We start from the raw sequence: 27,940 nt of genomic DNA, 5'->3' as shown, positions 1-27,940 counted from the left end.
CAATAGGAAAATAGCAAAGTGCCTTATACTATCTATCTATCTATCTATCTATCTATCTATCTATCTATCCATCCATCCATCCAGCTCAGTATTCTCTGGACTGACTGGCAGTGGCTGTCTAGGGCTGGAACTACACTCACCTTTTAAAAGTTATTAGAACGATATTAGAAATATCACTGTAAAACGTCAAGGCAGCAAAAGTCCCCTTTGGTTTCGTTTTCCCTCCCTGGTTTCTGGTTGCTCTGCAGCGCCCTCTGGTGTCACATTTTAATAATGCATTATGAATGGTTTTTTAAAAAGTCGTATGGTTATATGATTGTCAGAATAATTCCTTAACTCCTTTTTAGCGTTAAAAACCTTAAGTGTAGATCTACTCCAGGATTTCAGGCCAGGAACATCCATAGCCCTACCAATTTCCTATGACTGTAAGAGGTGTAAAGACTCTCTCAAGGCAAATCTTTAAAAAAATGTAGTATAAACACTGACAACTGGGAAACACTTGCCTGCGAGCACCCCAGTTGGAGAACAGCCTTTACCAAAGGTGTCCTGGACTTTGAAGATGCTCAAACTCAGGACGAAAGGGAGAAGCCTGCTAAGAGGAAGGCATGCTTGGCAAACCCTCACCATGATCAACTCCCACCCGAAAACCAATGTCCCCACTGTGGAAGATGTGTGGATCTAGAATCGGCCTCCACAGTCACTTACGGACTCAGTTAGAACCGTGTTTATGGAAGACAATCTTACTCGACTATGAGTGCTCACCAAAGCAGCAGCAGCTTTCACTTTTAAAGAAGTACAGCGGTACCTCAGGTTACATACGCTTCAGGTTACATATGCTTCAGGTTACAGACTCCGCTAACCCAGAAATATTACCTCAGGTCAAGAACTTTGCCCCAGGATAAGAAGAGAAATGGCGGCGCGGCGGCAGCGGGAAGCTCCATTAGCTAAAGTGGTGCTTCAGGTTAAGAACCCTTTCAGGTTAAGAACGGACCTCCAGAACGAATTAAGTACTTTACCTGAGGTACCACTGTAGTAAGGTCCTATGTCCTCTAGGAGAACCATATAAGCCTACATTGATTCCTGCACATTTGTTTAAAGCAATGTGAAGTAAAGGAGTCTGAACCAAAGAGTTGCTGTCATGGATGCTTTAGCTGAGATTCCTTAGGGTCCCTTCCAACTTTAAAGGTATGGTGTGAATGGGAGCTATCCCTTTAATTGGAAGCCCAAATGCAGAACCTGAATGCAACAACAACTCTCGACACCCACGAATCCCAGAAACTGAGATTCAGAACTACGGCTGCCTCAAGCTGCTGTGCTTTTCAAAGGCTTTAAGTTGTGGAGTTTAAATCACTAGCTAAAAGAAAGCCAGGCCTCTGGTCACACAATTTCCCCCCCAAAAATTTGTTTCATTTAAAAAAACCGTTTATTTGCAAATTCAACAGATAAAAAATAACCTTATATAACGAATACAAATAGTAACAAAATAAGAATACACACAACACATTATATACATAGTGCTCTTCACATTAAGGACTCTGCTAGGCTGATAAAGTGTTGTGTATGCAATATAACACTGTGCCACCAGATGGCGCTGTGGAGTCCCATCTTTCCCTCCCGGATTCCCCTGTTTAAATTTACAACACGTTTAACTGAAACTCTTCTTTGATGTGTTCAAATCCAGTCTAGATATCCAAAGGGCATCCACACAAAACTGGCATCTCCAAGACCTATTTTCAAATGTCGCCAAGGCAATGCAAAAGGTCGTTATTTATCAAAATGTGTGTGCTGTGTACAAAACTAAGCAGAAATAGCTCATTGCATTGCATTTGTGGTTTAGTAGGCTCGCCCTTCTGCACTGCTACACATGAGGCAGCCCAGGAGCCGCAGAAACGATGAAAAACCTCACATCCTATTGCAATGCAATGCCAGTAAGTCATAATTAGGGGAAAACGTGACTCTAGAAATAAACAAGTCAATCAAAGTGCTGTCCAATAGTTCCTTTCAAACACAACGGGACAGTGATAAATGAATATTCAAAAGTATCGTAGCTCCAGGCTGGTGCAAATCCTATGTGGTTGTTCTGTATTTTGGTGGGAAGGTGGATTTTTGCTACAAAATACAAAACACCACCCATGTTCTTTGGGGGAACCCAGTGGCTGTGATGAGAATTGTAGTCCAAAACATTTGGAGGGCACCAGATTGTGAAGGTTGCTGTAATTATTCATGTGCTTTCCCCTGAAGGGATACGAGAATATCCACGCTCCACTATCCAGGCATAGGCAAACTTGGCCCCCCAGGTATTTTGGAACTACAACTCCCATCATCCCTAGTTAACAGGACCAGTGGTCAGGGATGATGGGAAGTGTAGTCCCAAAACAGCTGGAGGGCCGAGTTTGCCTATGCCTGCTCTTAGCCGTTGAGTTTCTCCCAAGTGCAAGTTTTGTAATGCGAATTAACGTATGTATTCCACAAAAACCTTGATGTTTATAAAGTGCGTTCACCTCCGTGAATTCTCTGGTGAAGTTTAAGGCTTGATCTGTGACGGAAACTCTTCTGACACTGGGAACATTGATACGGCTTCTCCCCTGTGTGGATTCTGTGGTGCCTGTTCAGGTTTCCACTCCAGCCGAAGCTCTTTCCGCACTCGAAGCATTTGTAGGGCTTTTCCCCTGTGTGAATTCTTTTATGCACTCTCAGGTACGTGCTCTGAACAAAGCTCTTTCCACACTCTGAGCATTTGTAGGGCTTTGTGCCAACATGGAACCTCTGGTCTGAGCTGTGAGAGAATGGCTTCCTCTTCTCTGAATATTCATGTGGTTTTTCTCCCATGTGGATTCTCTGATGCTTAGTAAGGTTCATCCAGCCAATGAAACCCTTTCCACACTCGGAGCACATCAACAGTCTCTCTCCATTCTCAACATTCCTTTTGTTTCCTGCATGACGTTCTGCCAGTACTGGAACTTCGCGGAAGCCAGCCCCTACAGAAGTCAAGCACTTCTGCTTTTGTTCAGTTTTCGTTCTTTGAGGACTGTTTTCTTCATCACTATCACTCCCATCACCTGAAAGAATCGAGAGAGAAATCAGGAACAGGTCCTCAAATCAGGAAGGAAGCAGAAAATATTAAGTGGGGAGGCAGATTCCTTTCAATTCCATCAAACAGACTCTGATGGTGAAAAGGATATAATAACTGATACTGTTACACATGCCACATGTGTTCCGCATTTGTAGGAAATTGGTATTTTAGTATGGCAGTCTCTATACTTTTGAACTCCCTGCATACTGATATGAGATAAGTGCCTTCACTCTACTCTTTTTGGCACCTGCTAAAAACGTTTTTGCTCCGACAAGTCTACCCAGATACCTAGAATACTGATGTGTTTGTAGTTTATTACTATTTTAAATTATTTGAATTGGCCCTTGATTTCTGCAGGGGAATAGCTGTAGTTGCTTTGTGCCTTGCTTTGAGGTTTTTCTATCATCAAGCGCTAAATAATGTTTTTGTAAAATAAGTAGCATAAAGTAAATCTATTACCCACCCTCTGCCAACGGGCCCTGGGGTGGTTTACAACAATCTATAATCCGTAATTTTAAAAAGGATAAAAATATTGCAGTCCTGGGAAAGGGGGAGGCTCTCAAAACGTGTCTCAAGGCCAGGGTAGAGAGCTACCTCTCCAGCATTCGGTTACAGGTAAGGAAAAAGAGGTGAGTTTTTATAAAGACTTTCTTAAACTGAGGGGAGCCCCCATTGTATATCTTTCAGAAGTGAATTCCAGAGCGCAGGAGACACTACTAAAAAGGCCCTGCCTCCTTCTGGTGCAGAGTTTAATTACGGAGGGCATGGGAGTCTGGCCACGCAGAAATCAAAATGTCTGCCAGGTGTCTGCATAGCTTGCTAGGCCAAAAATGCAGGAGTCCCCTGTCAATTAAGCACCTACCTGCTAATGTCTCTTCTTCTTCAGAGCCCTCAAGGAATGCATTTTCCCATTCTTTCTGCAAAGCGATGTCAGATCTGGAAACTGGTAGTCCTTTTTTCAGAGAAAGAAGATATTATTTATTAAATTTTTATACTGCCCTTTATTAGGGCGCCGTACAACGTTAAAACACATTACACAGCATCAATGACAAAAACATAGTAAAGAGCATACTGACAGACAACCTAATTATAATAATAGTCCCCACACTTTTACAGGTCATAGATTAATTAATACCCATAGGCCTGGGTATATAATGCTGCCTTAAATGTATAGCTTCGATGGGGCCAGAGCTTATTTAACTGAATATTTATTTATTTGAATTTTTTTGATTTGCACTTTCATAGCATATATCAAGGCAGCTCGTGGCATAAATTCAATTAAATCAGTCAATAAATATCTGTAAAATGGTAAGCCAGTAAGCTTACTGGGAAATGATATATAATGAATTGAAGAGGATGTTCAAAATAAACTTTGTAAAAAAAAAAAAAAACCAGAAGCTTCTCTTTTCGGAATTTAGCGACAGAACTACCTAAATTGTATAGAAATGTATATGTATGCGACTACAATAGCAAGGATGCAAAAACTTATGGAATATGCAGAAATGGCGAAATTTACCGGAAGAATAAGAAATCAAGATAAACTTTTTATAAAAGAATGGGAATGGCTTAGTGAATATTTACAGATAAATTGCAAACAGATAAAAACATGGGCAGGATTACTGCAATAACCTGCAGTTTCATTCAAGTTTATATTTAAAGTAGATAATTAAATGAGATAATTAAATGAGTTTGGATATGCAGAAGATATTAAAAAATAAATTTAAGGAACAGCAGAAAGGGGGGGGGCGGAGGAAGCCAGACTTTGAAATGTTAAAATGATTGTGAAATTAATGAAATGTATGGATTTGAAAAGTATAAATAAACTTTAAAATAATATAAATAAATATCTGTAAAACGTGTTTGCAAACATCAGTAAAACAGCAACAGATACTAGCTGGCTGAAGGGGAGGGGAAATACATATTGTAAAGATGTGACTAAAAAGTAAAGTTTTTAGAGACGCATAGCTGTCAACATTTCCCTTTTTTAAAGGGAAATTCCCTTATTCTGAATAGGATTCCTCGCAAGAAAAGGGAAAAGTTGACAGCTATGCAGATGTCTGAAAGAAGGCAGGGAGTTCCGCAGGCTGGAGGCCCTGTCAGCCATTGTCACATGCTGTGGAGTTTCCCACAATGCACTGCTGCATACAAAGAGCAGCACCTATTCTTGCTTTCAGGATCTATCGGCCAAAACCAAGGAGGAGCCTTACCTAGAAACACCAGACTCGCATAATTCTCCTCCATGACTTCTTTGTGCAGCGCTCTCTGGTCCGGATCCAGCAGAGCCCATTCGTCCTCTTTGAAATGCACCGCCACCTCCTCAAGGGACACGGGAGCCTGAAAGAAGGATGTCCCATCAAATCCCGCACCTCTTGAAAAAGGGTCCTGGGTGGTCCCCTGCCCATCTCCCCAACAATTCCACCCACCCCGTACCTGTTCCAACTGAGCAGAAGCCATTTCCAGTCCACCACAAAGAGGAGGCCTAGAAGGAACCTCTGGAGCCATCCTGCTGTCTCCAAACGTTGTTCGACGTCCTACGGAGAAGACAAAGAAAACGGGGAGGCATTTTAGGCTCCGTAATTTAACCACAGGATCCAGGCATATTCAAGAGAAGGAGAGACCATGTTGAAGCCTGCTCCATTATGGTCCTTACCCAGACAGGTGGTGCCCATGCCAGCCTCCTGCTTGATCTCCCTGAACAGTGGCCTCTCGGTGGCATCCAACAGGTGGTCCTCTGCCTCCATGAAACGTGAGGTTGTTTTGGATGACATCTCCTGCACCTGAGATAGGAGCCCATGCAAGGAAATGGGGGGGGGGGGAGAGACAGGAAACAAGTCAGGAAAAGGCCAGGGGTGCCATTAAATAACGTAAGATGAATAAATGTTCAAGTATTAAGTTATTATTACCGTATTGGCCCGTATATAAGCCGCACCCCCCGCCCAAAAAAAAAATTCCGACCATGAAAAGTGCAGCTTATATTCACGACCTTACAAAAATTATCCAGTATGCAGCCAGGAGCGCGGGGCAAACAGCACCAGGAGCATTGCAAAGTGGTGCCTGTCCCATGCATAGTCCCCCATCCTCTCCCCAAAGGCCAGGAAGGGAGCGGCTTATATTTGCGCCAATATGGTATAATCATCATCATTATTAATAATTATTATGTACCCTCCCTTTCACTCTAGGGTCCCAGGGCAGGTTGCAGCATTAAAACACAATACTAAAAACAATTCAAAACTTGGATTCATAGAAGTAAGGCGAGTCCTAAAAGCCAGGGTAAAAATGAGCGTCATCAGCATTCGCTGGAAGCTGTATAATGTAGGTACCAGATGTACCTCTGTGGGGAAGGAGTGCCACAGCTTAGGGGCCACCACAGAGAAGGCCTTCTGCCACCCACCAAACCTCTGAGGGTGCAGGAACTACCAAGAGGGCCCCATCTGCTGATCTCAGCACCTGAGAGGGTCTAATTTATCAGCTAGAAGATTGATCAGCACTGCCTGAGGCAGTGAATCCAAATACAACCAAGGATTGGGGCCTTGGAATTACCAAAGCAAAACAGTCTCTCACCTCAGCCTCCTTCTGGTCTTCCGCTTGGCTCATGAGAAAACCTTCAGCCAGGGCCACTGCCTCGGCGCTGGTCTCCGGCCCACAATCTTTGACCCAGCTCTGCATCTCCGGGGGGAGGGCAGCCAGGTACTGCTCCAGGACCACCAGGTCCAGCATCTGAGCCTTGGTGCGTCTCTTCGGCTTCAGCCACTGTTGGCAAAGGCGGTGGAATTGGCTGCAAACCTCTCGGGGTCCCTCGGCCTCCTGGTAGCGGAAATGCCTGAAACGTTGGCGCCGAGCGTCTGAGCTGAGGGCATCCTCCTCACCCAGGATCTCCTGTGCGGTTCTCTTTGAGGCAGTCACACTGCCCCTCGCATGGACGGTGTGAGGAGCTACCCCTGCTCTTTTCCCTGCGTCAGTTGCCACAGAGTCTAGCTCTTCCATCTTTCCTCCACAGACCCGGTCATTTGCCTTTTCTTTCTGCCTAGGAGGGAAGGAGCGTGTTGTATTGCTGCTCCTTTTGGCCTTGTCAGCCACATCTCTGTGCCATTTCATGAGGTGACTGTGCATTGTGGTGGTTCCCACCTGCTGGCAGCCGCTGGGCTTCCCAAGACTAACAGTTTGACTGCAACGGACCGCAAATTTGCTATTGGCATCCTTGGCGAAGAGTTTCCACACAAAAGACGTTTTCCCACGATGGGCTGATGGTTCCATGTTGGCTGCAACCTTTTGAAGTTGGTTCTTTTGGGGCCTTTTGAAGCCAGAGGCTCCTCCTTCCTTGAGTGCTGGTAGTGCCCTTTCCTTTGCATAGTCCTGCTGTACCGGCACAGCATTGCCATCCCTGGACTCAAAATCTTGGCTGCTGTTGCCCTCTAGCAAAGTGAATTCCATTGGCTGGCATGCCACACAGGTCAGCGGAGTGGATTGCAATCTAGAAGCGCCTGACATGGACCGAGTATGAGGCCTGGAGGGTGTCATCTGGCCACTTCCTGCTGGCTTGTTAAGAGCGGAGTGAGATCCAAAAGTGCCTGAGGCAGACCGGGTTCGAGGCCTGGAAGATGCAGTCTTGCCGCTTTCCGACTCCTTGTCAAGGATGTCTCTGTGCTTTCTCATCATGTGACTGTGCATTGCAGTGGTTCCCACCAGTTGGCAACCATCAGGCCTCCCAAGGCGAACGGCCCTATGGCAGACACGGCACTGGACCACAAATTTGCTTGTTGTCGTGAAGTATCTCCACACGAAAGATATCCTCTGCCTTTTTGCTGGTGGCTCCATAGCGGTGGCGTCCTCTGGCTCAAGGGATGTGGAGGAGGACTGCCTTAGGAGACGCCTGCTTCTACGCAGCTTTGGGACCTCGCCTGGGGTGCTCTTCAGGGGAACCTGGCCACAGTGTGCTTGCGCCGGAAGTGGCAAGTTCAGCGTGTCAGAACTGGACAGTTCCTTCTCTTCCTCCATACTGCTTTCCAGTGCCAGAACGAAATTCTCATCCTCCAGCTCTTGGGAAGGCTGCAGTGGAGATTCTTCGGTGGGGTTTTGGGGACTGCTCCATGCCCCTTGTATGCTGAACTGTGGTCCCAACCAGTTCCTTTCGTTTGTCCTCTCCATCTTATTCTGCAGGTTGCCCATTGCGTAAGAGGCAGTCACTGTGAAGGAATCCAGCCGAGTCTAGTTTGGGGGGGGGGGGTGAGGGGGAGGAGAAAGAGAGAGAAAATCAATCAATCACTGCTTTTCAATAGAAGCACCTGTTTAATTATAATTTTAATATTCTGCTGGGAGCTGCCCAGAGTGGCTGTGGAAACTCAGCCAGATGGGCAGGGTATAAATAAATTATTATTATTATTATTATTATTATTATTATTATTAGTCAGCCAGAGCCTGCTTCATATTTATATGTCTGTGTGAATATATAAATACATTATAGTTTGAAAAGCTGGTTTCGCAACTGACATTTATAAACAATCATTTTATGAGTTGTTGTTGTTGCTAACTGGAGTCCTATAACATATCTGAAACTATTCAATTGCAAATTCTAGGGCAGGCATAGGCCCTCCAGAAGTTTTTGGCCTACAACTCCCGTGATCCCTAGCTCGCAGGACCAGTGGTCAGGGATGATGGGAACTGTTGTCCCAAAACATCTGGAGGGCCGATTTTCCTGTTCTAGGGATCCCAGTTTGATGTGTTTCTGTGACACAGGGCCAAGTCAGTTACATGGTTCAGGGGCAGGGCAACAGGACTGCAAAACTTTGGCGCCAGTTTGGAGGGCCCCCCAAACTTCAGGGTTTGTAGTTAATGGAGCTCCAGAGCATGTTTTGCACTTCCCTCACCGATGATCATTGCAAAACTGCCTGAGGCTGCGTATAAGCACCTATTTAGCTACTAAGAGGGCAAATAGCACCAGCACTTTGCAGTGGTGAGGCAGAAGTCACTTTTGGGGAGCTGGGGTTCCTAGGATGCTGTCTTAGGGACCCTGCTCCCCAAAACGTAATGGGTCTACCACCCACTCACCCCCTGCAACTGACCAATGGCCCCTCCCAAAAATATACATAGAACAATTTAAATACAGGTGAGCAAAAAGAGGTGCTAAATTGATGCTGCATGTGGTAGCACCTAAACTTTGGAACTGCCTGCCCACTGACATCACGCAGGCATCCTTGCTGTATTATTTTCAGCACCCACTTAAAACATTTTTGTTTAGGCAAGCCTATCCAGACATTTATTTTTTTAAGAAAAGAAAGATAAAAATGACTGGGTTTTTTTTGCAGTACTTTTCTAGATCTACTTTAACTTTACCTCAGAGGAAAACCATTTGTTGAACATCTTTTTTTCACCCTTAACTTTGTGTGTAATGTATTCAGCAGAAAAAAACTCCAACAATTTTTTAGAAATTTTCCATTTACTTCTGTAACACACCATGTAATATTGACATGTAAAAGTGTTTCCTTTCTTACTAACTGCCCTGGATTTTAATCTTCTGAATGTTTTCAAATATTTGCTTCTAACTACAGTGGTACCTGGGTTTGCAAACAGTCTGGTTTGCATACGTTTTGGATTATAAACACGTCAAACCCGGAAGTGTGTGTCCTGGTTTGCAACCTTTTTTTGGATTACAACCCTTTTTGGGGGGGATTACGAACAAAAATGGTTTTGGAGGCCTCATTGGCAAAAGTGCACGTTTGGTCACAACCTGTTTTGGTTTACAAACGAACCTCAGGAACTGATTATGGTTGTAAACCAAGCTACCACTGTATTTTTTATTCAGCCATTTTAACGTTTTATTTCATAAATTTTGTAAGCCACTTATAGGTTTGTTTGTTTTACACACTTGAGCTGTGTAAAAAAGTTGTGTTTATACACACACACACACACACACACACACATATATATATGTGTGTGTGTGTGTGTGTGTGTGTGTGTGTGCATATATATATAACCTCCCATTACACAATAAATGATAATAGTGCCAAAGCAATTTGCGACTAGCATAAAAATATGTTGTTCCCAATGCTAGTCCTACTCAGAGTAGGCCCCACAGAAGTTCATAGGTTTCTTAATTTCAGCAGGTTTACTTCGAGGAGACCTGCTGAAATTAAGAAACCTATGAACTGCTTGTTCTTAGTTGGATACAAACTGGAGTAATAAAAATGGACACTAGCACGTTTAAAAGTCAGGATAGGAATATACAATATCATGAGAAGGGATCATGGCTTTGATCCACTTAGAGGGGGAGTCGACTATGAAATAGCTCTAAAGGGGGGCGGGGGGAACAGAGATTTTCCCTGCGACTAATTGAAAGCTGCCCAAGGGGATGCAAAAGGGGTTTCTCAGTGTTCAAGGGCAGAACAGCTTAAGGTTTCAAAGAGCGAGAAACAGAGCCTAGATAGGTCGCGTGCATGAGCGAGGGGGACCGAAGGACTGTCATTACGCAGAGGTTTCCCTGAAGCATTTCCTATTCAACCTCACAATCTGTTGCATTTGCATGCATGGGCGCAGCCGGCAGCTGCCCGAACCCAAACAATAAAAATGCACAGCAAACAAAAATCCTGACTACGCTCATGACTGCATGCAATTTCCCCCCCCCCGGGCTTTCGCATTTGTGTGCGTGCAGGCACGCACAAAACCTCCCTACTTTCCAAACACACATTTTTACAGCTGCTGTGCCTCTGTGCCAGTTCCTTCCTCTCCCCTTCCCACACGCCTGTCTCCTTCCCGTCCTTTCCCCTGCTTGCTCGCCTGCCTTCTCCAGCCGGGAGCGCGCAGTGGCAGCTCTCCCCTTCCCCCGACGGCTGGTGGTAGGCGCAGGAGTCAGGGCGCGCGGTGCGCAATTGCCCCGCGCTCAGGGCTGGAGGAGGCAGGCGAGCGAGAAGGAAGCCGGATCGGTGGGTGCGCGCGCCCCCGCGCGCGGCTATCCCACGCCTGGGAGGGCACTCTCCGCGCCCCTTAGGAACACGCCTGCCCTGGGCAGCGACGGCATATGCTGCGCCACTGACCCTTCTTGCAATGCAGTCCGCCCCTAATTCTCCAACGTGCAAAAAATCCCTTTTTGGAGACGGCGGTGTCGGGAGAGAGAGAGAAGAGGTTTCTGGTTGCCGGCAAAAGTTTTCAGAAAACTCCCCTCTCTGTCCAAGCCCGCTCTGGACCCCCACCCCCTCCATGCCGCTACTCCCATCTCTATTTGATTTTTAAAGATCGGATCTATCAATTGGCACAGAGCCACACACACTCCGCTTTTCCCTGGAGCAAATCCCTGCTTCCACGGGAGCGCACACCAAGTTGCTAGACCTCTGCAGGTTTCGCATTACGAAAGGCAGTCGCAAATCATCGAAAGGGCAAGCCGATGCAGTTATTTGCAAAACATAATTTCAAATAAGTGCATCGGCTTGCCCTCTGGATGTTTTGGACCACCTTTCGTAATGCGAAAATATATAATAGTTTACTAGGTTTTAAACAAATATAACAAGAATAAAAACACACAGTAACAAAAATGAAAAATACAAAAAAATACTAAAGCAATATTAAACCGCCGCCCCCCCCATTCCCCGAATCCCGTGACTTTCCTCCACCCTCTCTCCTGGTTCCTTTACCATATTTTTTTCTACTGCATATCTTACTCCAAACTTATTTTTCCTACGTTTTTTCTATAGTGTCCCTAAAATTACAAGTTGCAGGTACAGATAGGTAGCCGTGTTGGTCTGCCATAGTCAAAACAAAATAAAAAAATTCCTTCCAGTAGGAAGAAGTATCTGAAGAAGTGTGCATGCACACGAAAGCTCATACCTAGAACTAACTTAGTTGGTCTTTAAGGTGCTACTGGAAGGAATTTTTTTAAGTTGCAGGTATTTAGCCGTGTTGGTGTACAGCAGTCGAAACAAAATAAAAAAAAATTACTTCCAGTAGTAGCACCTTAGAGACCAACTAAATTTGTTATTACTAAAATTACAAGTGTTCTTAAAATGCTGCCGATGCGTTAACGTGTTTACAATGCGCAATTGTGTTTCTCAAATCGCCGCTGCAGCCGAGTTTAGCTTAAACCCAGCACAACCCAGAGGTTTAAGCTAAATTTGGCTGCGTGGGCGATTTGGAAAAAAAAAAGACTTCATAGCAATTGTAAAAAGGAACCAACCTCAGTGTTTTGGGCAGACGATCCTACTCTCTGTAGCCAAAGGGGCGCTGCTGGAAGCTGGACGAAAGTTGATTTCCAGTACAGTAATCGTCCCGCAGAGAAGCAAAGACAGCGATCTCTCCTCGACCCTGCAAACGCGTGTGAGAAAGCTTTGCAAACTAAGGGTATAAATAGTCACGGCTGCAGAAAAGAAGGGTGGGGTCGTGCAGGGCACGAGGCGTGGCGACCTCCCAAGTCGTCGTCCCCTCTCCTACCCCCACCCAACCACAGAATGGAGAGCTTTGACCTTGTTCAGATCAAAGCAGGATAATTGAGAGCGTGTAACGCCCCAGGCTGGTTTTCAGATCCTAAGCATGCTTTTTGAAAAATAGGGGTACTGTTTGTTTATTGCATTTATCTAATTCACTTCTCCTTTTTTTCCCATCCAAGGAGCTTCTTGTAGGGGGGGGGTGAATTAGATGAGCCTTTGGTTCCAACGCTGCAATCCGATGATTCTGTGAATATCAGTTGCCAGGAATTGCAGATGGGGTGAGGGGGGTTGGGCTCAGGTAACATTTGCAGACCGCACTGGGGGGGGGGGGGAGTCTTTATTTGTTTGTTTGTTTATTTATTTATTTATTTATTTATTTATTTATTTATTTATTGTATGTATTTCCTGCCTTTTCCTCCAAGAAGCAAAAGAGCTGGCATGCAGGGCTTTTCTCATTTATTTATTTTTTTATAGAATATTTATTATATTTATTATAGAATATTTATTAAAAGTTTTCAAAAATAATACAATGTAGAACAAAAAGAAAAAACAACAAAAATACAAAAATAAAAACAACTAAAAACACATAGAATTTCCATTACTTATTTTCTTTTAACTTATTTTCCAGACCTCCTCATACCTCCCTTACTTGTATTCCAATTCAAATTGTTAGTTCAGCAAATCCTCACCATTAGTTTTTACTTATTTCTAAACCTTTTTTTCATATCTCTTAAGCATTACAGCTGGAAACCACTTAATTTCTGTCCAACATCATTCTAACATTCATTAATTTTACAATATTTCTGTAAGTAGTCTTTAAATTTCTTCCAGTCTTCTTCCGCCGACTTTTTTCCCTGGTCTCGGATTCTGCCGGTCATTTCTGCCAGTCCCATATAGTCCATCATCTTCATCTGCCATTCTTCCAGAGTGGGTAGATCTTGTGTCTTCCAGTATTTTGCAATAAGTATTCTTGCTGCTGTTGTGGCATACATAAAAAAAGTTCTGTCCTTCTTTGGCTTTTCTCATTTAACCTCCAACAACAACCCTGTGAAGTAGGTAGGGCTGAGAGTGAGAATTTGAACCCAGGTCCTGCACTAGCCCCTGGCTCTTTCAATCATAGAATCATAGAGTTCTAAGGGGTCACCAAGGGTCATCTAGTCCAACCCACTGCAATGTAGGAATCTCAGCTGTGGTCTAAAAACCACTGAGGCCAAGGCTTGCCGATCAGAAGGTTGGCGGTTCGAATCCCCGCGACGGGGTGAGCTCCCGTTGCTCGGTCCATGCTCCTGCCAACCTAGCAGTTCGAAAGCACGTCAAAGTGCAAGTAGATAAATCGGTACCGCTCTGCCGGGAAGGTAAACGGCGTTTCCGTGCGCCGTTCTGGTTCGCCAGAAGCGGCTTGGTCATGCTGGCCACATGACCTGGAAGCTGTACGCTGGCTCCCTCGGCCAATAAACCGAAATGAGCGCCACAACCCCAGAGTCGGTCACGACTGGACCTAATGGTCAGGGGTCCCTTTACCTTTTACCTTTACAGCTGAAGCATCCATAACAGAGGGCCATCCAGCCTCTGCTTGTAAACCTCCATGGAAGCAATCCACAACCTTCCAAGGTATTCCACTGTTGAACTGCTCTTACTAAGAATTGCAGAGTTGGAAGGGACCATGAGGGTCATCTAGTCCAACCCCGCTGCAATGCAGGAATCTTTTGCCCAAGATGGAGCTTGAACCCCAAACCCTGAGATTAAGAGTCTAGAGCATGGGTAGGCTAACTAAGGCCCGGGGGCTGGATCAGGCCCCATCGCCTTCTAAATCCGGCCTGGGAATCATGAGTAGAATGTGTGCTTTTATTTAAAATGCATCTCTGGGTTATTTGTGGGGCATAGGAATATGTTCATATTTTTTTTCCAAAATATAGTCCGACCCCCCCACAAGGTCTGAGGGACAGTGGACCAGCCCCCTGCTGAAAAAGTTTGCTGACGCCTGAAGCTCTACCAACTAAGCTGAAGTTTAAGTCAGAAGCTTCAGGCACAGTGACTCTGTCACTAAGCATAAAATAGCTCACACAGTGGACAAACCTTAGAATCACAGAATCATATTGTTATTATAGTCAAACCTCGGGTTACAGCTGCTTCAAGTTGCGTTTTCTCGGGGTGCAGACCACCGAAACCTGGAAGTACCGGAATGGGTTACTTCCGGGTTTCGGCTGTTGTACATGTGCAGAAGTGCTAAATTGCACTTTGCACATGCACAGAAGCACCGAAATCAACCCGCATGTGCACAGATGCTGCTTTGGGAGGTAACTTCCGTGCTGCTATTGCAGCAGTTTGACTTCACCCCTGCAAGCACACTCCATTGTCTTTCGAGTTAGACGGATGCCAATGACAAACTTAGTTCCTGGTTGTGGGCTTCCACCGTGAAAACTAGATGAGCCACTGGCCTGATCCAGCAGGCATTCCCGCATTGCAGGGGGTTGGACTAGATGACCCTCTGGGGTCTCTTCCAACTCTACAATTCTATGGTTCTTCTTACCTTCTTATGTGTGTTTGTGCTTCTGATGTTTGTTTGTATATTTATTGCCTCTGTTCATACATACATTTCTCAGGAAGGTGATTTATTTGCATGAAAAATAAATAATTGCCAATTCCACAAAGAAATAATAATAATAATAATAATAATAATAATAATAATAATAATAATAATACATGAATAATGGAATGTCACCATCAGTTCACATTATGGATACAGTAAGCATAAATACAAGCCCTCTAATCTAGTGTTTCCAAACCTTTGGTCTCCAGCTGTTTTTGGACTACAACTCCCATCATCCCTAGCTAGCAAGACCAGTGGTCAGGGATGATGGGAATTGTAGTCCAAAAACAGCTGGAGACCAAAGGTTGGGAAACACTGCGCCCAAATATGCACCTACATGAAATGGACCTCTATATTAAATATTTCCAAATGCAGCCAGGTCAGTGAAAAATGCCATTGTTTATTTAATGTGTGTGTTGAATAAATATTCTCTGTTAACGTTCCTTTACAAATTTAAAAGGAAATATTTCATTTCATTTTTAATTTGTATACCTCTAGACTGATGTATAAAAGGCAGTCTGTAAGCCCCAGAAATGGCAAACTGATTCATTTCTCAAAACTTATATACCGCTTGTTTGACACAAAAACCTCACAGAGTGGTTTACAAGAAGAATAAAATAATGTTCTTATGACCTGTAGCCCAATAACACCTGGAATGTTGAAACGTCTTTTTTTTCATATAATTTTTTTGTTCATTTTTCTTTTTCATTCATTACATACATCTCAAATTCTTTACATTTACTATGTATTCCTCCCTCCCTCCCTTCCAGGGCTTCCCCCAACTTCCGTTTCTTGTTTGTTTCTCCTTTCACCCACTTTGCTCCCTCCTTACAGAAAAAGTTATTAATAACATAACATCAAACCTAAAAACATAAAAGTAAAAGTAAATACACCGTAATATTTCTCTATCTTCTGAACATTTTCTAACAGTAATAGTGCGAATGTTTATTTAAATCCTGCCATCAAGTCTATATCTTTCTTTGTTTCTGCAAGTATAATATAAATGGTTCCCATTCTTTTTCAAAGTCTCTGTTGTCTTTTTCTCTTAATCTATCTGTCATTTTTGCCAGTTCTGCATAGTTCATCAACTTCTCTTGCCATTGTTCTTTAGTTGGTATTTCTCCAGTCTTCCAATTTTGTGCAATCAACATTCTTGCTACTGTAGTAACATACATAAAAAAGTCCTCTTTTCTTTTGCTAAGTTTTGGCCAAAAATACCTAGTAAGAAAGCTTCGGGGGGGGGGGTTAATAAAAGTTATTTTCAATATTTTCATCAGTTCATTATATATCATTTCCCAATAGGAAATATTTCATTTCATTTTTAATTCGTATACCTCTACACTGATGTATGAAAGGGAGTCTATAAGCCCCAGAAATGGCAAAATGATTCATTTCTCAAAATTTATATACCGCTTGTTTGACACACAAACCTCACAGAGTGTTTTACAAGAAGAATAAAATAATATTCTTATGACCTGTAGCCCAATAACACCTGGAGTGTTGAAACTTCAAACATACCCTCCCTTGCAGAGGGTAGAAAGAATCTTCAGTTATATCCAGACACACTCCTGATTAAACTTAAAAGGACATCCCAGGTTGTCAAAAGCTACGAGGGTGTAGCTGTGAAACTGAACTAATCCAATTAATCACTAACTTGACCCCTGGGGGTCTGGGTGGCAACAAGTCTTGAGGGCAGAAAAGTAGGTCACCAGCCTCACTTTAATCTGCTTAACAATGGGGAATGCCCTGGGCAATTACCTGGCTTGATGGGCTTCATTTGCAAATGTAAATGGCGTGGGGTGGGGAAAGGAAAGAAGCCAAGGCTGGCAAAACCTATGCAATCTATATGCGTGTATCTACAGTAGCAATTGAAATTATTCAACCACCCACTGAAAATCAAGTTGATTATCAACATTTACAGACTTTCAGCAAATAAACAAATGCAATGGAAATGGCTCAACACAAGGGATGCTTCTGAATCCACAGGTGATCAGAAAGCGTTTCCAGAGATACTTTAAACAACTATATACACAAGGGCCACAGAAAGAGATTGATATAGACCAATTTTTGAAAACTAATGGATTACAAAAAATCTCTCAAGAAAACAAGTTAATGCTGAACTATAAAATAACAGAACAGGAGGTGGAAGATGCCATTCGGAATAGATTATTTACAGAAACACTGTAAAATTAATGAATGTTAAAATGATGTTGGAGTGAAATGAAGCGGTTTTAGTAATAAGGTTAAAAGGAATATGTAAAAATGGATTGATATTAGATGAAAATATAAAGTTATAATATGTGAAGACAAAGAACTAAGATAAAACAAAGAGGGTAAGGATTTGCTGAATTAACTATTTGAACTGGAATACGAAAAAGGGAGGTGTGAGGAAGTCATGAAAATAAGTAAATGAATTCTAAGATATAGAAAGAGGGATTTATTTTTTAACTGTTTTTATCTTTTCTGTAATTTGTATTTCTTTGTTTTTTGTTTTTATCATTTTTGTAACCTTTTTCTTATTGAAATTTTAATAAATATTATTTTTTAAAAAAAACACCACAAGGGATGCTTCAAGTGGTTCCCCCAAATTCAGCTGAAATTGCCATTTATATATGCAATGCCTATATATATATATATATATATATATATATATATATATATATATATTTATCGCACAGAATTATAGAACTGCAGAGTTGAAAGGGCTGCAAAGGGTCGCGTTCTGATTCCTGCATTGCAGGAAACTTTATTTCACAAATCTTATATACCGCTGGATTGTAAACAGCAGAGCAGTCTCTGTCTCGTCTTTATCAAATTATATACAAGGGAAAACACCAGATATCCTTTCCTAATGTGGAAGTAATCTTGCAGCTATTTCCTAGCCCTATGGTCACTAACTGCTCAAGAGAGAGGATTTTTTCAAGGCTCAAAAGAATTAAAAATGAATTAATGGCCACAATGTGTCAAGAGAGGTTGTCCGCACTGAGCATTCTGCACACTGAAAGTGACAAACTTAGACAAACAAATTTTGATGAAGTTTTTCCTATGAGGAAGGCTTGGAGAGGAAAACATTTTAGCCTTACTGTATTTGATGGTTGCAGTTTACTGCTTAATATGTATTTTAAAACTGACTTTTTAATGACAACATAAAGTAAATTCTAAAAGTGCCACACTGTCAGGTAATCATGATCATATTATTTACACTTCCCAGGCAATATAATTTGTAAACTCAAGGTGTTTTTTGTTTGTTTTTTAAGAATAACATTACAACTTCATTTTCCTAAAAAATAATGCTTCTTCCACAAAAGGTTTACGAAGATCAGTTACTGCAAAAGTTCTTCAGTGTTAATTTTGTGCATTTTTTAAAAAATCACCATGGTGTTTAACAATAACTTCTTATGTCCTTTAGAGGAGAATTTGAGAATTGCAGAATTTTAAATACCCTTCAGCATCCTTGTCTTCACTCAGTTCTGTTTATAACACTCTTGCATTTTCTTTTAGTTGTGAGGGTGGGGAGGGGCCTCACAAGTGGAGCAGCCCAGGGCCTCTCTTCCTCTAAATCCCTGATTAACTGATTGCTTTATCTCTAGTAGCTAACCTTTCATCATGTGATGAAAGTATTTTAGGCACCAAATGAGTCCCCCCCCCAAGCCAGTGCCTTCTATGGTGTCGCTCATCTTTTAATCAGGTGGGGTAGGATTTTTTTTTTAAACTATTTTTATATTTTATATTTTTAAATTAGTTTTATATGCCATCCCTCATCAAAAGATTACAGGGTAATTCTGGGATAAAATAAAAATGAAAGCAAACTATAAATACAAGACAAAAGCATGGATGCTGATATTTTTATATTTTTATATTTTTATATTTTTTATATTTTATATTTTTAAATTAGTTTTATATGCCATCCCTCATCAAAAGATTACAGGGTAATTCTGGCATAAAATAAAAATAAAAGCAAACTATAAATACAAGACAAAAGCATGGATGCTGATATTTTTATATTTTTTTATATTTTATATTTTTAAATTAGTTTTATATGCCATCCCCCATCAAAAGATTACAGGGTAATTCTGGGATAAAATAAAAATAAAAGCAAACTATAAATACAAGACGAAAGCATGGGTGCTGATGGATGAGCATTTTAGGTGTTTTTAATTATCTGGTTTTATCTGTTTTAGTTTATCTTCTTCGGTTGCTTTGAGACTCTTTTTTTCCACTGAGAAAAAGTGACTGACAAATGCAGTAAATATAATAACAACAACCCCAAAACAGAGTGATTACATTTAAAATGGTTTTGATCCAGCAACTGGAGTTGTAGGAGTGTTGGTAAGAGGGAATCCTGAAGACCAACGGCAAGGTTTCCAGGAGATAAGGAAGCTCAAAGGGGAAGGGATACAGAAGGAAGGAATGTCCTTCTCTTCTGAAGGGCAAGAGAATGTGTTGCAAGAGAATCTAGCCTGTGGAGCGTCTCGCCAGAGTGGTACATGCTCTGGTTATCTCCTGCTTGGACTACTGCAATGCGCTGTACGTAGGGCTACCTTTGAAGGTGACCCAGAAACTGCAATTAATCCAGAATGCGGCAACTAGACTGGTGACTGGGAGTGGCTGCCAAGATCATATAACACCAGTCCCGAAAGACCTACATTGGCTCCCAGTACATTTCCAAGCACAACTCAAAGTGTCGGTGCTGACCTTTAAAGCCCTAAATGGCCTCGGTCCTGTATACCTGAAGAAGCATCTCCACCTCCATTGTTCTGCCCGGACACTGAGGTCCAGCTCCGAGGGCCTTCTGGTGGTTCCCTCCCTGCAAGAAGTGAGGTCACAGGAAACCAGGCAGAGGGCCTTCTCGGTAGTGGCACCCACCCTGTGGAACGCCTTTCCATCAGATGTCAAGGAAGTAAAAAACTATCTGACTTTTAGAAGACATCTGAAAGCAGCCCTGCTTAGGGAAGTTTTTAATGTTTGATGGTTTATTGTGCTTTTAATTCTGTTGGGAGGGTCCAGAGTGGGTCCAGTCAGTTGGGTGAGGTAATAACAACAACAACAACAACAACAACAACAACAACAACAACAACAACAACAACAACAATACTTTATACCCCACAAGGTAATTTTTTAATTGTGGACCGTCTCGCCAGAGTGGTGCATGCTCTGGTTATCTCCCGCTTGGACTACTGCAATGCGCTCTATGTGGGGCTACATTTCAAGGTGACCCAGAAACTTCAACTAATCCAGTATGCGGCAGCTAGACTGGTGACTGGGAGTGCACAAAGTCATCATTTTCTCTCACTTTAATCCTCTATGTGTTAATGGTCCAAAGAAATGGCCTCATGTTACACCACTTCTTTGCAAAATTGAATAACGTGATATATATATATATTGTATATTTAATCTGCATTTGCAAGTACATTAGGGACTCAGCTATACAGCTGCAAATAAAATGTTTTAAATGCAATATACAATGTGACACTAGGTGGTGATGGTGAGCCTTATGGAAAATTCAATGTATTTTTAAGAACGCTTTTTAAAAAGCATTTTCAGATTGGTTTTTATATGTGTGTAGATTCCACCTAGGTTAAAACTTTTTTAAAAATTTTGGTTGCTTATATTTATCTGTATTTGTTTAAAGCAAAATACAAATCATTTATTTTGCTTTAAACAAATACAGATAAATATAAACAACCAAAATTACAAAAAATCCTTAATAATCATAATAATAATAATAATGGAAAAGGCTAAAAAACTACTAAAAATATCAAAGTATGTGGCATAGAATATAAGCCATTATGGGAAAGAAAAAGGGAAGAAGAGGGAGAAAGAAGAAAGAAGAAGAAAAAAGGTGGGGAGGTGGGGGAAAGGGGGGAATGAGGCAAAACACAAGAAGGCTCCTCTATTTTACGCTTCCGTCAAGGTCACAACAGGTCATTATTCTTATCAATTCTCTCTATCTGCATTCCATAGAATCCCTCATCCTTGGTATCAGGGAACATTAGGCGGTATCATTTTAAACATAACCAGGTCTTTATTGATGAACCCTTATCTCCTAGATAATTATTTAAATATTCCCATTCTTCTTTCACCATCTTTTTAGGTTTATCTCTTATTGCATCTATCAGCTTTATTGAGCTCCAAGTACTTGCACAATTTGACTACCCATTCATCTTTAGTGGGTGCATTTTTATCTTTCCAGTGTTTTGCCTCTGTAACCCTTGCTGCTGATGTTGCATAAATAAATAACCTGGTTTTGTTTTGGGGAATATTATCTTAAACAATTCCTAGTAAAAAATTCTCCCGATTTCTTGCTAAATATAATTTTTATCAATTTCTTTATCTCTTCAGAAATCATATTCCAAAATCTTTGTATTTCTAGACAGGACCACCACATATGGTAATATTCCCATCTGTTCCTTACATCTCCAGCACTTGTTATTATATGATTTATTTATTTTTGCTAGTTTTACAGTACCATCTATAGTACATTTTCATAAGATTTTCCCTTATAAGGAAGCAAGCCATGAATTTTACATTTATAGTCCATAATTCATTTCAAATAATGGGTTTGATCGTATGTCCCAGGTCCCTCTCCCATTTTACTGTAATTTCTTTTATATCCTCCTCCTTTCTTTGCCAATTCTAAAATAGTTTGTAAATTTTTGAAAGTGTCTTTTGATTATTATATAATATGTCCTTCTCCAGGTTAAAACTTAATGTTCTTTAAACTTTAAACAGAGAGTGTCCTGCGTAGTTCTTATAGTTTTTATAGGAGGGGAAAAGAGAATTAATTTAGGCGTAAAATTTTCCAGAATAATTGAGGACATGACTTGTGCACCTCTTGTCCATCAATTGCTATATCAATGTTTTTCACCTTGTACCATGTAAAGAGTACCCGTGGCATCAATATGCAAATTGATTCTCTTGATAAACATATCAGGAAATAACCAATATACCAATGGGATTTTTTTTCTTTTTTGAAAAAAACAAAGGGTAAGTAATTGGCAATACTAAGAAATTTTTATTTTCTTTATTAAATAGAATTCATTATTATTGAATTGTGATAAGGATTTCCTATTAGTCCTCACAAAAGGATTCATAAATAAGGTTTAGCAGGTGAAAAATGAACAGTGGTAAGGATGGCAGATATTTTAAATTATAATTTGGTGTTCTAATTTCCAAAACAATAGTTTTTAAAGAACTACTTTCCAGAGTCATGTATCCTGGCTTTATTGCTACCATGCTAGCTATCACAAAAAAAAGATAGTTAAGGAATGAGGTGTCATGTTAAGCCTTTGTAGTCAGGTGCTCCTTTGTATTCAGACTAGGCCTGAGTACAATAATGTAGCACTTGGGAAGGAAGATGCAGCCCAGAAGCCCAGCACTGGAGGCCAACATAGAGAAGATCTGCACGGCTACCATGTATTTCCCCTTGGTGCTCAGGTAGGTGGGCACAAAGGACACCCAAACACTGCAGAAGACCAGCATGCTGAAGGTGATCAGCTTGGCCTCATTGAAGGCCCCAGGTAGCTTCCTGGCTAGGAAAGCCACCGTGAAGCAGATGGCAGCCAGGAAGCCCATGTAGCCAAGGACAGTGTAAAACATGGCAACAGATCCTTCATTGCATTGTAGCATGATCTCCCCAGCCTGGGAGTGCATGTCAGAGTCTGAGAATGGAGGAGAGGTACCCAGCCAGATGACACAGATGAGAATTTGGATACTGGAACAGGAAATGACAATGGAGTTAGCCAGACTCTTTCCCAGCCATCTCCTCACCCTGTTTCCTGGCTTAGTGGCCAGGAAGGCCAGCACAACGGTAATAGTTTTTGCCAACAAAGAAGAGACAGCAACTGAGAAGATGATGCCAAAGGCCGTCTGCCTGAGAAGGCAGGTCACTTTCCTTGGCCGGCCTATAAACAGAAAGGAGGACAAAAAGGAAAGGAGGAGGGAGACAAGGAGGATGTAGGAAAGGTCCCTGTTGTTGGCTTTGACTATGGGAGTGTCAAGATATTTAATGAATATTCCTAAAACAAGGCCTGTGATGAAGGCCAAAAACAGGGCAGTGGAAGCCAAGAGGGTCCCCAGATATTCATCATAGGACAGGAAGGTGATAATTTTGGGGATGCATTGATCTCTGTCCTTGTTGGAGTATTGATCTTCTGGACATTTGGTGCAGTGGTCTGCATCTGGAAAAAGAAGAGTGTCTGCATGAACATTTTCCTGCAGACTAGCAAAAAAAGCAAGTCAATTTTGAATCCAGCCAACTCCCACAAATGGAAACAGTGATAGGGCTTGATGTTTCTGCTAATCTACACAGAGAGTTGTCCCTTTCCATGTAGGTCCCTAGTGCAGATACCCCCTTATTCATCTCCCAAGGAGGCGCTTGGAGTGTTCTAGAAGCTCCAAGTTCTTAATTGCAGCTACATCTGATCTCACCCCAACACCAGGTGTTGTCAGATGGGTGTAATTTACAAAAAAAATGTTCCTTGGAGGAGCATGGACTGGAACTCTGGTCTTCCCCGTACAAACCAAATACCCAGCTACTTTGCCACACTGACTGGTTCAAGGGAGCCTACCAGATGCAGCAACAGTGCCTAATTCTTACATAAGTCTGTCTCAATGGTACCTGAAAAGCTTTATTAAGACTGAGTAAATCACTGTTGAAATTTATTAAATTCAACCATAAGACTGTACTTGAATATTCATCAACAAAAGACATGAATTATTGTACTTTTTGCTGCACATTCCTCTGAAGTCTCCTACCTTCCTGAGTGGAGATCATCCCTTCTGCACATGGAGCACAAGTATGGCAGCAAATGGGTTCCCCTTCCTGAACCTTTTTGGCATATCCAGGGTGACAGCTTTTGGTACACCTGGACTGAGGAAGGGTCTGACCAAAAAGAGAAAAAAGCACCAATGAAAGACTGTTAGCAAGTAACTTCCGGGCCAGTGTACAGTCTCGGTCTATGTGGAATAGACATGGCTTTGTTGTAGATGCTTTTTTTGATCCATGGGGCAAAACAGAGGGTCATAGACCTTGGGTCGCAGTTGGGGCAGAAAGAGATAATCAAGAAGAAAGAATTACATGGAGATTGTATTGCCCTTGGATTTAGGAGTCAGAGCTGTCTGCCATTATTACGAAGGTCTAGTAAACACAGTACAAATCTGCAATCATGGAAACTGTTTAAAAATATCAAAATCCAGAGAAACAAACAACCAGAAACAGAAAGGTATTTGGAGCAGCCATGTTGTGTTCAATTCTGAAGTCTGGCATGCTTTCTGACTACTGCAAAAGTCATGCCCCAGTCACATTCTAACCTGCTTTTCCTTTTTCATGTTTCTTATTTTGACTTTCCTCCATTCATCTCCACCGCTGTATAGTTTTAGCCCATTACTTGGATAAGTATAAGGTATATTATTGTTTCTCCCAACAGAGTATCAGAGCTCAACATATCTCTAAAAGGGAATACAATGCAATGAATGGGTTTTCCAAACCTGGTTGAACAGTCTGGACCACACAAGAGCCTTTTCGTCAATGGTGAATTTTGGGCCTGAGGATCCCTGTTTGCTTATGCTCCCAAATTTCACGGCACGAAAGGACTTGTTGGGAAAAGGCACCCAGTTCACAACGTCAGATTCAACTGTCAACTGCCCATTCTCATCCAAATAGACTCCTACCATGGAAGTATTGTAAAACTTGGAACTTCCCAGGAAAGGGTGAAGCTAGAACAGGAAAGAAAGCATGCACATTTAGAAAAGAATAGATAAAAGAAAACAATAGAAAAGAAATAATAGAATAAAATAATAGAAAAGAATCTAGATAACATAGCCTAATTGCTGGAGATCTTTGTACAGACTGACATTGGGATCTTTAGCCCATTGTTTCTGCTTCAGCCTTTTGGGACAGACTAAAGTCGTAAGATACATAAGCACTTGGCAGAATTCTGCAAGGATTAGTTTCATTGGCTAGTAAGAAGCATGAAGCCTTGCTAAGGAATCAGGTAGTAAAGGGGAGGCAGATTATCTTCTCAGCAGCAAAATTAAGATATGGGTAACAGTACAGTACAGTGGTACCTCGGGTTACAGACGCTTCAGGTTACAGACTCCGCTAACCCAGAAATAGTAGCTCGTGTTAAGACCTTTTCTTCAGGATGAGAACAGAAATCGTGCGGTGGTAGCACGGCAGCAGCTGGAGGCCCCATTAGCTAAAGTGGTACGTCAGGTTAAGAGCAGTTTCAGGTGAAGAACGGACCTCCAAAATGAATTAAGTTATTAACCAGAGATACCACTATAAATGGAGGCAAAGTAAAGTCGAGCCTGAATGGAATTCACAGCACCGATGCCTGTTCAGCCTGTGAGGAAAACAGCAATACCTGCCAAGACTGTATCCTTTGATATTTCAGCCTCTTTTTACCCTTCGCCACCATCTGAATGGATTTGGAGGAAAGTGCAGCCCTTATGGCCTGTGCCAGAGCAAGGACAAGATTGTAAATACTGTAACTATCCAGAGACAGGGTTTTCTCAATCACTTTGTCAGGTGGGAACTCCAGAGTGTCATCTTCCCTGCACCTTTTCCTTCCTTTTATAGACAACCTGTGCTTTGAATATGAACATTTAAATGATTCCTCCCCAAAGCGTAATGTAGGATTTATAAATGTTTCAAAATCGTCATAGTTTGGCCTTTTAATATGAGTTAAGAAAGAAAAAAAGCCATGAATGTGCAGGGAAGAAAGAATATCATAAGACAAGGTCAAGGTGAGATCCCACAAAGCTGTTGTGATCCAGACTTTCCCCACAATGGGTCTTATATGCTTTTCAACCAATTTTTGCAAAACACGTATTATACTAAAGAAGTAGCGCATCTCTCCATAGTAGACTAATACATTGACTTTGTTCCACATGAAAAATGTTTTGGAAGGTGACGGTATTTCCATATTCTGTACTGGGATGCTTAGTGAGAAGGCAGCACAAATTGTGTTCCTGGTTAGCAGGGGCTTCAAGATCCTCATGAACCTCTCTCCATTGTTGGTGTCTGGAGCAACGAGGCCAATCCAAGTCCACTTGAAGTGCAGGAGAAGTTGGATTATCCCCAGATACTGATGTTCTTCTTTGGGGACCATTCGGTAAACAAAAGGGAACTGAGTTTTATCATTAAGAGCATCAGAAACAAAACCATAACTCACCTAGTAAAGAACAGAAGAGATTAGTGTTGTAACCCCCAACAAAATCCCAAATCTAGTACTTTGTACTTGCCTGAATTATAACGTTTCTCTGACATGGGAAACAGAGAAAAGACAGTTTCACGGGGCTAAGAAGCTTTACTCCAGGGAGCTTAACAACACCCCATATTTCGTTGTTTGCTTTCAAAAAAACAGTGACAGAGTCTTTGGAATGGGTTGTGTTTGCTTTAGGTTATGCCCTGATTGCATTTTTTTAACCACTTTTATTCTATCATTCTGTGATTCTAAGAGTTGCCATGTCTTCTGTGTTTGATTAAAGAGGGCCATAGAGGGGAAGCATAGAGAAGCCATTAAAGCTAAGTGATCCAGTTATTTTCCATGAAACTAATTTTCTTTCATGAGTCTAGGTAGCAAATAAATAAGTAAATAATAAGCAGGACCACATCAGGAATGTAAGTCTCAAGCTTTTCCTTTACTGTAAATTTCTCTTACTTTTACAGGTTTGTCTAGAGTTTGCTTAGCCAGAGCTCACAGAGTTTGTTTCAAAGGATGACATTCCATTGCCTTGTCATGCACTTTTTTCTTGTATTTTGCCTCTTGTTTCTTTAATGTTTCCTTTTGCATATTTGTTCATTTGTATCTCACACAGCACTAGCTTTCATTACTTATTCCATTCTTCTGCCTTAATTTTGACAATTTCCTCAAATATCCTTCTCCATAAAACACAGCATTTGCACCTGTGGGATCTTGTAGATTTAGCTAAGGGCTTATTGACACTTCCCTTATCCCGTTGCTTTTCCAATTTAGAGTGGGTTTTCTGTGGGAAAGGAGTAGGGTGAGGGAGAAATGGCCTGGGTCCATGCCTACATAGCACAAGGGAAATGGAAAGCCACTCAGACCCATGTTTCTAGCCATGGGATGGGAGGAAGTGTGGACAAACCCAGAATCCCCTTAGTCATCTTTGCTAAGAGGTGGTTGAGGCCAAATTCTCCTTCTGCCTTAGAATCATGAACGACATTTTCACATCTTTCCAAAGAAATTGCAATAACTTTCTGGGATTTTTTCCTTCCCTCCTGATTTTCATACCTGTGGGGTTTTGTAGATGCTTGACATGGTGGAAATATCTTTCGATTTGTCAGAATCAGCCCCTTCAATAACGGCCAATGCTTTATTCCATGGTCCACAATAATAGTTTGGGATGTTTGCCTGCCCAGGGCAGAGCAGGTCCACCATGGCACCAGAAGTCATTCTGGCATCGTAAAAGTTGTCATAGACGTCATAGCCCAGGGTGAGGTTGGGGAAAAGCATGTGATTCCGGTTGACTTCCCGAACAGCAAACAAGAAGGACAGGGTATACCAGGGTGGCAGGAATCCCATCCTGGAAAAAAGTTTGTGTTACCTTGACATTCTTTCCACACAAAGACCAGATTGTGTCATCCTTACCTGTGATGGACGGGGGGCAAAAATCATGAGATGCGTCTGCAGCATGTCTCACTAGTGTGGGTGAAAGCACACAGTTTGCAGTAGATGACTTTCTGACATTCAGAATAAATCCGACCATTTCCCTCCAAAGGGACGAAAATAGAAGACATGATTGACCAAGCAAAAGTACCAGAAATGTGGATAGCAGACAACAACATTTGGTCTCCATGAGGTCACATTCAGTTTGCACAAAGCTTTTACAACAGTAGGC

General features: G+C 41.8%; 2 protein-coding genes across 2 annotated transcripts in view; both read right to left on the bottom strand.

Moving 5' to 3' along the window:
* The window catches only part of LOC309335224 (vomeronasal type-2 receptor 26-like), a gene marked incomplete at its 5' end in the record, with an annotated part of 182,495 nt that extends 154,871 nt beyond the window's left edge, over positions 1-27,624 (bottom strand). Inside the window, 4 exons of the mRNA XM_081850098.1 lie at positions 23,831-23,957; positions 24,563-24,790; positions 25,957-26,250; positions 27,334-27,624. Coding sequence (XP_081706224.1) covers positions 23,831-23,957; positions 24,563-24,790; positions 25,957-26,250; positions 27,334-27,624 — 940 coding nt within the window. The remainder of the gene's footprint in view (positions 1-23,830; positions 23,958-24,562; positions 24,791-25,956; positions 26,251-27,333) is intronic.
* Positions 1,507-8,239, bottom strand: LOC309336557 (uncharacterized protein; the record flags this gene model as incomplete). The annotated part of the gene is made up of 6 exons (XM_081852499.1): positions 1,507-3,059; positions 3,936-4,025; positions 5,281-5,407; positions 5,504-5,604; positions 5,724-5,850; positions 6,635-8,239. The coding sequence occupies 6 exons, from the start codon at positions 8,237-8,239 to the stop codon at positions 2,485-2,487; spliced, it is 2,625 nt and encodes an 874-aa protein (XP_081708625.1). The 3' UTR covers positions 1,507-2,484.
* Positions 27,625-27,940: the final 316 nt, after the last annotated feature.

This window comes from Podarcis erhardii (genome assembly GCF_964252035.2).
Source record: "Podarcis erhardii genome assembly, chromosome: 2".
NCBI classification, from domain to species: Eukaryota; Metazoa; Chordata; class Lepidosauria; order Squamata; family Lacertidae; genus Podarcis; species Podarcis erhardii.
Note: the sequence above shows the minus strand (reverse complement) of the source record. Positions and strands in the feature narration are given on the sequence as shown.